Raw genomic sequence first — 11,309 nt, 5'->3', positions numbered from 1 at the left:
GAGGGCCCGGCCCGCAGGCCCCTGGCCCGGCCCTTCGGGCGTCTTGCCTCCCAGGGAGCTTTGGCATCGAGCTTTGGGCCTTGGGTCCTGGAAGCCGGGACTGGCCGTCACTGAGAGGTTGAGTCTGGTTCCCGCTTTTGGAGAGGGGGAGTTGGTGCTCCATCCATCCTTCTCCTGCCGCGCGCTTTTGTGCTCGGGACCCAAACTGTCGACGCCTTTTGCTTAGTTTGAAAGAAGGAGGCTAGAATCTGGCCTTCTGATAATACGTGTAATTTACTGAACCACTTGTCGATACGTGCGTGTTAATGGTGCTAAATAACCGATCACCTGACACAGAGAGGGGGCGGGGAGGAGGGAGAAAGGGAGAGAATGAATGTTGGTACCGCGCACAGTCCAGTGTCCATTCTTCCCCCAAAGCAATGTATTGGCAGTTCCAATGGCCCTTTCCCATTCTGTGGTTTTTAAATGCCATTTCCTAGAGACTTGTGATTCGAGGTAATTTGAGTGTGTGATTTTGGGTGCTATTCAGGAACGATTCTCAGAATTCGATCATAGATAGTCATTAATATAAGTGGCAACAACGCTTTAATATCTACCTGGACCTAATCTTCCATTACGTAAAGAAATAATTTAAAATGAAACATAGGTAATCTAGCTTTGCCTAGAGAACTTTACCACCTTATTTTAAGCTAAAAGGAAAGATACAGTAAACTAAGAGAGTACTTAAGTAGTACATTGTTCTATTTAGTTACTATTTGGAGATCGAACTTGTCTTCATTTTCCAAACTGATTGTTCGAGGTCTTCCAAAACTACTACGCCTCACTCATTCATTTACCATTTTTTGATTCTTTGATTGTGAAAATGTTTGATTCTTTTGATTTTTTTGATTGTGAAAAATGTTTGTAGGTGGGTTTTTGTGGTAAGAAAGAGATATAAGCCAAAGAACTGAGAAATCTTTACATCATTCTTTTATTTTTGAATTTATAGTTTCATTCCAGAGCACAAAAGGTGTGTAACGATAATTACTTAAAATAGTAATTTGAAACATTCATTGCCACGTAGATCTTTTCTTTATTATTTTTTCTCCCCATTTGTTCTGTTTACTGGCCATATGTTATGATAATGCATTTTTTCCCTCCACCACAGTCATCATAATCATCACTGTTACTGTTTTTAAGTACTCCATTTCCCCTTGATAGTAACAGAATTTAAGGGAGAATGTGCTATCCTTGCTCTGATTAAGCCACACACAGTTCAGTCGATTCCTTTGCAACAGAAAGACTTCTGTTCAACTGAAGTGGGCCGCTTTTTAAGTGTGCGGAATTCCAACCTTAGATTTTAAGCTTTATCTGATAGCTGTTCTGGTGATTTGTCAAAAGAGTAACAAATGAGTTAGTAATGGGACCAGTTGGTGATTTGTCAAAAGAGTAACAAATGAGTTAGTGATGGGACCAGTTTTCCCATTCTTTGCATGCTTTATAGGTCCAATTATTGAAGAGCATGAGAATGTAATTTCTTGTACTACTTTTGCATCCTTTGGGAGGATAGTGAACTTCATTACCTATCACGCTGAATGAGTTATGCCTTCCATGCCGTTGAGATAGACCTCAGGTAACTTTATCTCGCTGATTCTGTGATATCACTCACCTGTTGCGTATTCAGAGACGTCAAATCTAAGAGAAATGGTCTGTGTAAATGTAGGTGAAAAATAGCTTTGGTCAAATGCAAATTTTAAGATAGAAAAATTGAAAGGAAATTGTTTTTATGTTACTCATTTAGAATCATTACTAAAATTTAATTTGTATTTAGTATTGGAATCAGGAAAGGTAGCTAATCCTTGACTTATGTAATAGCTTGTTAATAAAACTATTAAAGTTGGAAGGCAACAAGTGACAATATGGATTAATGCAAAATTATCTTTAAGAGTTCAGATTTTTAAGTAGGATGGATTATACTTGAAAAACTACTGGATTTCATTAACCAGTCACCATTAAAAAAATTTAAAAAAGAAAAGGAAAAAGCTGGTGAATGTAAATTATGCAGAGTTTTGTTGGGGGATAGGGGGAGGACTAAATATAGATAATGGTTATCTTCCTTGACGTGATAATATAGTGTTTGTGTTTTTGGTACATTTTGCTTTCTTAAATACGCACTTTTTTTTTTTCTTTAGTAAGATTTCTCAAATTCTTTTTACATAATTTTTGTCCGGAGATAAGATCTTTTCTATTTATTTATATGAGATAGAGTTATATTTATTGGCATCTTAGGTTTGGGGATAACTCATAACTACTTCACTATGCAGTGTCAGGGAGTTCAAGGTTCCTGGAGTGCTGATTTCTTAATATTTTCATTCATCTGCATTTCAAGAATTCTATCTGACATGTGGCTGCTGGATTTCTTTCTTTGGGCACTGTTTCTCTCATTTCTTCTTGGAGCACCCTCAGAATCCTGGAGTATCTTTTCAAAAGTGAAGATATCTTTTTTAACTACAAAAACGGCTTGGCAAATTGTTACACATTTATGATACTGTTCCATTTTTTCAGAATCCTGGAGTATCTTTTCAAAAGTGAAGATATCTTTTTTAACTACAAAAACGGCTTGGCAAATTGTTACACATTTATGATACTGTTCCATTTTTGATAATAGTAAAAAAAAATTCTTTAATTGTTGCCCTTTGATTACAAAGGGAAAAATATTGAGAGTATTGATTTCATTCAAAATATTTGAGACCCAGGAACATAATCTAGGAAGAGAAACAAGATTCAAAGACTGGGATGTTAAATCATTGTATTAGACTTAAAAGTGGAGGATATTTCAAGAGCTACAAAAGGCATTGGTGAGAAATTGCTGAATGTGTAGACTGGACAGTTACTGCCATGCATTATGTATTTAATTTAGATCATTTAATGGTCAGGGATTTAAATTTTTATGATCATTTGTACAATGAAGAGGGAATGAAGAGAAATAGTTAAGTAAAAACTTCAAAATATTATCCAGAAGTTTTAATCTCTTGGCACATTCTAACTTTAGTTTTAAATGGCATAGTAGATTGTACAGAAAGGCTAAATTTAATAGTTTTAATTCATTTATAATTTGTGTGAGCTGGCCACATGAAAAGTTTGTAGCTGATAATTTCTAAAATGATGTTTACATACATTGAGGATGGCCATTTTTTATGTGTAGGGAGTGGCTAAGTAGGTATTTCCTAATTTATTTTGAAAGAAGGGTATGCCACTTTGTTTCCAGTGTTTTTAAAAGATTAATGGTATATTAAGAATATAAAAATTAATATGTGTTATGCAAGTAGAGTGCATAAAGAAAGTATAGTAGTATAAAAGTAAACTCAGTAATCAGTGCCTGGGTTCTGATTTGGGTATACTGGGTATATGACCTTAGGCACATTAAATAATAGTCTGGGAGTTGGTTTGCTCATTCGTAAAGTAGAAATAATAATTGCACCTACCTCACAGGGTTGTTGTGAGGAACTAATGAGATAATGCACACAATACACTTACTATAGGGCCTGGCATATAGTACATGCTAAATACATGTTAGCTTGGGCTGTTACTACCTAGGCCACAGTTTTAATGATGAGCTACTTCCACTATTTCTGTGGTTGGTCTAAACTGCTAATGCTTCTCATAATGGCAATAGGATATAGTTATAAACTTTGAAGTTAACTTTTTCTTACTGTTGTTGGCTAGTATAATTCTGCTTTTGCCATTTTCAACTTGTACTTTACAGTTCTTTTTCTAGGTTCTTAGGTCTGCTTTGGTCTTAGTAATACCAACACCTTGGATTCTTATATATGTTCTTTTTACTTGATAAATTCAGAAAAGAAGTTATAATTTTTGCTTTTTCTTATGAAGTCTTGTCAATAGGTTCTAAACAATGAAACTGGACCAGAATTTAAAATGGGTGTGTAGAGCAGGTAATTAGGTTGCATTGCTTTGTAGACTTGTGTCATAACTACATGGCTTTACTATTTAGTGATTTTCCTTGACTCTATCTTGGAAGGATAACCTATTATTCATCTTAAATATTGTCATATCATGGTTAAGAACTTGACCTTTTCGTCAGAGTGGATTTGAGTCCGAGCTCTGTCACTTATTTATTTAGTAATACTGGGTTGCTAAGCTTCGGCCACATTCTCATAAATTGACAGTAGTACCTGCTTAATTGTGTGGTTGTGAAGATTAAATGACATTAAGCATTTAAGTTTAGCACAGTGCCTGGCATGTAATAAACATTCATTGAATTTAACTTTATAAAGAGATAATATAGGGTAGTGGTAAGTGCACTGACTCTTGAATGAAATTTCTGTGTTCACATTTCATCTTCACCACTTACTATATCAAGTAATTCAATCTCTGATCCTAATTTCATTTTTTCATATTATTGGGGCTATAGCATTGTTGCAAGGATTACATTAATAAATATAGAGCAGAGTTTCTTAATTTCAGCACTATTTTTTGTCTGGATAATTCTTTGTTATGGAGCTTTCTTAGTGCATTGAGGTATATTTACTAGATGTCAGTAGCATGCCCTCTAATTGTGATGATGAAAAATGTCTCCATACATGGCCAAATGCGTTCTGGAGGGGCATAATCACTTCTGACTGAAAACTACTGTTATAAAGAGTGTAGAATAGTGAGCGGCATGAAATTAGAGAACATTAAGTTTTACGTTTTATCATCATTGGTAGTGGTGGTACTTTTACTACCACCACCACCACCACCGCCGCAGCCGCCGCCGCCGCCACCACCATTACCACCACTACTACTACTACTACAACTACGACTACTACTACTACTACTATTACTACTACCTGTTATAAATTTGTTCCTTGTAAGCATGCCTGATTAATTGATGGCTAAATTTTAAACTATGATGTAGGAGCTGGAAGCCACCAAATTGTTGTTCCATTCCCAGGGCTTTTGCATTTAGATCTTTGCCTGGGTTGCTCTTCCTCATTTATACATGGATCACTTCATTTCAAGTTACAGCTTACATGTTGCCCTATTAGCAAGGCTTTCATTTTCCATCATACACAGAATGCCCTCCTCATCTCCCCATCATTATCACTGTTTAGTTTTTCTTAATTTTATAATCTCCTAATACATATTTGTCCACTCCCCCAAATCCCCCCCCCCCACAAGAATATAGACTATATGAGACAGTTTAATCATAGGATAACCTAATAGGGCCTTTAACAGCTTTAGTGATTTAGTTTTAGGCTTAAATGTACTATTTTGAAGGAAATAATATTATAAAATACAGTTTTATTTTGAAGATGTTTTGAAAAGTTGAGCTGCTCAATTTAAATGTACTCTTAATTTAAAAGAGATCTTTATAGAAGTGTAATTTTTTCGTTGTTGGTGCTTTCTAAATCTTATCTTTTTGCATTCTTGCCTACATGAAACTGTATGCTAGTTTTATCAGTGTAAACTAAATTTGGCTGCAGTATAATTTTCTGAGGGTTCAGATGAAACAAGCATTTTAAAGTGGGAATTATCTTCAGACTCAGATTAAATTTTATTCAGAATGTTAGTACTAATACCTGCTTTTAATTGTACTCTGAGTATATCTAAATGGTCCATTAGGATCAAACTTTGCCATTAATAATTAGCACATGCTGTTCCCTCCAGACTTTTAGGATCCAGCTTACTCCATCAACTGTTTAGCCTTTCTTGGCCTCATGATTTTCACCTTCCTCTGTGATACTATCTGCAGCCCTTCAGTATGACACTTTCTTATTTTATTGTGATGTTTACATGTTGTATTTGTTGACATGTCTGTACTCTGTTTTGGACTGCGAGTTCCTCGAGTTTGAGACTGGTTTGTTTCACTGGTCCCAATGATAATACTTTATGGTAGATGCTTAATAAATATATGAATAAATGAGTAATTTTGAATTAAGCAGATTATCTGATTTTCTGACTTAGCTGGATACATTCTATTGTTTGTAAGTATGAAATGTGACTTGTGAACCCAGAAATAATTTCCAATTTTAGCATATATGTACTCCTAGTTTATTAGTATTGATTTAATTGGAGAGATACATGTCATTAGCCAGTTAAAATACACCCTAGATAAATTTTTGTTTTGCTTTTTAAATTTATAACTTCAAGTGTAAGGAAGCATTTAAGTAAAATTTCAATGTAAGAAATAGGAATTTGTTTAAATCGAGCAGAGATTCTGAATCAACTCAGTTTTTCTTCTTAATTAAATCTGATTAGCTTTTTCTGTTTTCATTACTAGTTATCTCAGATCATTGTATTTTATATTAGGGTTCATTTTTAAAAAAATACTTTATTTTGGAATAGTTTTAGATTTATAGAAAAGTTACATAGTACAGAGTTCCTATATATCCTTTATCCACTTTCGCTGATTGTTTATTCAGATGTAATGCTAGTGCCTTTATCAGAACTAGAGATTAACATTGGTACATTACTATTAACTAAATTTCAGACTTTATTCTGATTTCACCAGTTTTCCGACTACTGTCTTTTTTCTATTCTGTGATCATCCAATCCAGGAGACCATATTGATTAGTTTGTTCATGTTAAGTTAGTATCTCTACAATTGGCTAACGTTTGTTTTTCAATTTAGCATGGAGAGTTTTTATTTTTGATACTGAGCACTTGATATCTGAAACTGATTTTTTAAAATAAATTACCTTATGCCTCCTTTAAATGTTACTTTTATGATAGTCTTGTGGATTGGCTGTATACTATCATTTTGGTATTCTTTTGGAATTACCCCCAGAGCCAGTTGGAACTGCTTATGAAAAATAAGTCTTACTAATTTATAACAGTTTCACAAAATACTAGTCTTGCAATGCGTCCCGTAGAAAATGTCTTCTTTGCACTCATAGGTTTGAGTTGCTTTATACTCTATTCCGTCTTGGAAGATTCCCAGTCTCATTGGTCTATTAAAGGTATTTCTTCACACAGTCATAGTTGCTTAATGTTTGTTGAATAAATTAAAGGTATTATCAAAGAAATGTAACTTTGTTATATTAGTCTTTCTCGACATTTGACCATGGAAGCCTTTTATCTGATGTGCTTTTTTAAAATCTAGTCAATTTTTAGCTCCATAGTTCAGTGTATAAAGGTTCTGAGTTATGGCCATGGGCTGTGGATCCTTGAAACCTGTGTTTGAATCTTGGCTCTGTTTTGTGACTTTGGGAAAGACATTTAAATTATTTAAATGCATTTTGTTCTTAAAACAATTGTAATAATAGAGTCCGCTATTGAGAATAAATGAATTGTAGATAAAATGTTTAACAGCATATAATATATGCTTAGTAAATTGTAGAGTGTCTTTAAATTTCCTCTTTCCTCATTTTTATAGAGGAGAGAATTCAAGGACAATTGGAGGAAATTTTGATAGATTTGAGGCTAATATAATAAACCTTGGAATTTTGCTTAATTAGTGGAATTTTTTTAGCTAACTGAATATTATTAGATTTGTTTTTGTTGACTTCCCCCAAAATACTTTGCTTCAGTTTTCTCTGAAACTAATATTGAAAATAATTCAACTTTTTATAATTGAGGCTCCTCTAGAGTACAAGATGGCCTTGGTAAGCGATATGTAGTATGTAGGTACAGTGCAAATATGAGACTAGCTTGATATCTGTATTGCCCACATAAATCACTAAAATAAATTTAAATCTCTGATACATTGTTTTTTTGTCATTTATCTCATTTTATCTTAAAAGCACCCCCCCCATGTGTGTATGTGCAAATCTATGCCTGTGTGTGTGTGTATGTGTGTGTGTGGTTTTTTGAGTAGATATATTAGGTTTTAGTTAATAGTTTCTTTCCATTTTCCCCCCCCACCGCACAAAAAACTTTCTTTATTATCTTTATTTAAAGGCTTTGTAAATAAAACAAAGCTATTTTACAGTTTTAATAAGTATGAGACAATAAATGATTTGACTTTAGGTCTTTTATATGGACTTACTGTAAAAGCAGTATCTGATTCTTAATTTATGAAGAGATGATGGTTAAAAACATGGGTGTTTATGGTTTAAGCCTTGTATATCTTTGAAATGTGTCAAATTAATGGACTATATATACATAGTTCCTCCCCCTCCCCGAAAATAGTGAATTGAGTAAACATTTAATAGGATTTCTGGTAAAATGATATTCTACATGCATGATGAAGAAACATCATTTAGTAAAGGTTCGTTCTACATGTCCAAATGTATATTCGAAAACAATGAGGATTTTTTTTAAACAATCAAATACCTAAGTATGTTCTTAGACTCAGAACTATTAAAATAATTTGGTTTTAGGTGATTATCAATTGGTAGCTTTATTTCTTATGGTATTTTTTTTGTCTTTCTATAGGGCTGAAAGACACACAGAAGTCTTCATGGATATAGTTGATACATTTAATCATTTAATTCCTACTGAACACTTAGATGATGCCCTATTTCTAGGATCCAACCTGGAGAATGAAGTCTGTGAGGATTTTAGTACAAGTCAAAATGTCTTAGAGGACTCGCTGAAGAACATGCTCAGCGATAAGGATCCTATGCTAGGATCTGCAAGTAACCAGTTCTGTTTGCCTGTTTTGGATAGCAATGATCCCAATTTCCAGATGCCTTGTTCAACAGGTAATTCTTACTTTTTTTTTTTTTTTTTTTAGTCTGCTATTTAAAATAAAAAGAATTTTTAGCAGCATCTTTTTTTTCTTTTTTTTTGACGAGGGTAGTGAATTTAGGGTTCTTTCCTTTGAATTTAGAGCTATTCTAGGCTTTAGAATTAGAATTTAAAATAAATTTTCTTCTGAGGAGTGTGGAATTATCTTCAAGGATATTATGGATATAGAGAGGGCAACCACATATCATCCTAAGTGGGACACTTTTTGAGAATTACAAGGGGTGCTGTTAATAATTTCATTATGGCAACAGGTATAAATTGGGACTCTCCGTAGCAAGTAGCGATTGCTTAGCAAATTGGGACATGATGGCACCCTAGACCTGCTAGAATCAAGGGGAACAGCTGAATTGACCTTTCTTGGTGCCTCTTGCAGCCCTTCAGATTTAGCATATTGCGTGCTTCCATTTCAGATCTTTTGGTATTTTTATATGTAACTGACCAGGGGAAGAACTTTAGACTTGTGCTGTCCAACATAGTAACTACTAGCCACATGTAACTATTAATCACTTGAAATAAATCTGATCCTAATTGAGATGTGTTGTAAAATACATATTAGATTTTAAGGGCTCAATCTATAAAAAACAAAGTAAAATAGTGCATCGAAATTTTTTTAATGTTGATTACATGTTGAGGTGATATTTTTGGTTAAATAAAACATATCAAATTAATTTCACCTCTTTTTACTTTTTTTTTAAAAAGTGCCTACTTGAGAATTTAAAATTACATATGTGGCTTGCATTATATTTCTCGTAGCATTGCTCTAGGATCTGTAGTTGAAGTCAATGAAAGATCGAGGAAAGTAACTTTCTGTAGGGCTAAACTAATTCTTAATAAGAAATTATTTCAGGGATATATTAATATATGGAAAAAATACCTAGATTTTCTTTTATAATGTGAAGAAAATATTACAACAAACTTTGTAGCAATTAATTGATTCTAAGCTAAAATTAGATAAAGGAAAATCAGCTTCATATGGAGAAGTTAGGCTTTCTCTCACAGTTCCTAGAGTAGTTCACAGATTTAGGTGGTGTTGGTCTGTTTTTCAATGACTCTATACTTCTGCAGTACAGTTTTTCAGTATATTTTTTGTTTTCTTTTAACATTTTCTATTTAATATTTTAATATAATAACACTTAAGGTTTGGATTAGGTGGCTTGCTATTCATCCCTAAATTTGTCAGGTTACTCTGCCTGTAGACCTCAATACTGGCTACTAGGAATCGTTTCATATTACCAATGACTTAACTGAGTCTTTTGAATTGCTTGCTAATGGTGTATCTCTGAATTATATACATTGTGTTGTGTTATCACGTAGGTTTACATTGTTTTTGTTGTATTCTAAATGTTTTAAAGCTTTAAAAATTTTGTTTCATGTATGCATTGTTTAAGTTTTTTACTTTGGTTCCTGTGTCAGTACAGTATATTTAATAATTGTCAAGCACTTTTGACAGTGTTTGGTTGTATGCACAAAATTTCACAGTCCAAATTCAGGAAAACCATTTACTCAGTACTTAAGTGCTTGTTACTGGGAATCCTCAAGGATGTTATCCTCAAGGATGTTATACTGGGCCTGAAATGGACAAATATAGCATCCTTTTAGACTTGTTTATTTGTAAAATTCCAGCCCTTTGGTGTAATACCGGTAATTCTCACTTGCAGTATTCTCCTCCCCACCCTGCCCTTTTTTTTTTTTAATTGAGTTCTGTTGATACGAAAAAGTTTTTATTTAAGTGAAAAATGTCTTCAGTTTTGGTGAACATTTCCTTTGCTAATAAAAGTCTTTAAACATCTTTATTGAAATACTTAAACTTTTTTTGAGGTATGGTTAATACTTGTTTATGATTCTATTATTTTGTAAACTTTAACTTTTATTTAAGAATTTAAGTAGAATTTTCTATTTTTTCTTTTAAATTCGTCTGCTACAATTGTTTATCTTGGTTCTGAAGCAAAACTGTTTGTATTAATATATGTGTAGTATGTGTTTTAAAGGTATGTAAGGGAATATGTGAGAGAAACAAAACAGTAAAGCTCTCCTATCTAGGATTGTTTAGATTTCATTGTGCCATCAGGCAGGGGATTAATCTTGATTGCTTCAAAGTTTCTTTTGCCCTTTGGGATATTTGGTTCAATAAAAGGTCCATGTAGCAAAATGGAAAACATTAAAAAGTTTTTCTTTTAAATTTTGTTTTGGAATAATTTTTGATGTAAGAGTTGCAAAGCAGAATTTCTATTGTAAACTATTTGCTGAAAACCCTTTGTGGACAACTTTTTATAACTTTCAGATAGTCAGAAACTACTTCAGCATTTTGCTATAAGATAAAAATGACATATTTCTTACCCAGATGTTTGTACTTGGCTCTATGTTTTTACTAACTGTCTTGACTGAAGCTTAGAAAAATGACCCTATCAGTTTTCCTCCTTCAGGCCAATGAAAGCTATAGATTATGGTTATTTTTTAACATTGGTTTTGACAGTGCTGAAGTTAGCATACAAAACTGATGTCTTGTTATATAATGCTGAAACAGGTTGGTTTGCTGTAGTTGTTAAAGATCAACTTTTTGTTGACATAGTTGAGTGGCTTGCATTGTATTTTAACTGTCTCCAGAAATCATAGAAGTAGCTTTAAAGTTTATGACA

At 33.2% G+C, this 11,309-nt stretch overlaps 1 protein-coding gene across 6 annotated transcripts in view; it reads left to right on the top strand.

Annotated features, from left to right (window-relative positions):
- The window catches only part of PHF3 (PHD finger protein 3), a 73,461-nt gene that overhangs the window by 708 nt on the left and 61,444 nt on the right, over nt 1-11,309 (top strand). For 3 of the 6 annotated variants that reach the window (XM_006926411.2, XM_015600429.2, XM_025042539.1), the window contains exon 2: nt 8,359-8,627. The exons of 2 other annotated variants lie outside the window; for them this stretch is intronic. In XM_006926411.2, coding sequence (XP_006926473.1) covers nt 8,384-8,627 — 244 coding nt within the window. In that variant the 5' untranslated portion in view covers nt 8,359-8,383. Of the gene's footprint in view, nt 1-8,358; nt 8,628-11,309 lie in introns of those variants that run through there. One more of the 6 variants, XM_015600431.2, reaches the window with a different exon arrangement.

Source organism: Pteropus alecto, unplaced genomic scaffold, assembly GCF_000325575.1.
Source record: "Pteropus alecto unplaced genomic scaffold, ASM32557v1 scaffold7, whole genome shotgun sequence".
Classification (NCBI taxonomy): Eukaryota; Metazoa; Chordata; class Mammalia; order Chiroptera; family Pteropodidae; genus Pteropus; species Pteropus alecto.
Note: the sequence above shows the minus strand (reverse complement) of the source record. Positions and strands in the feature narration are given on the sequence as shown.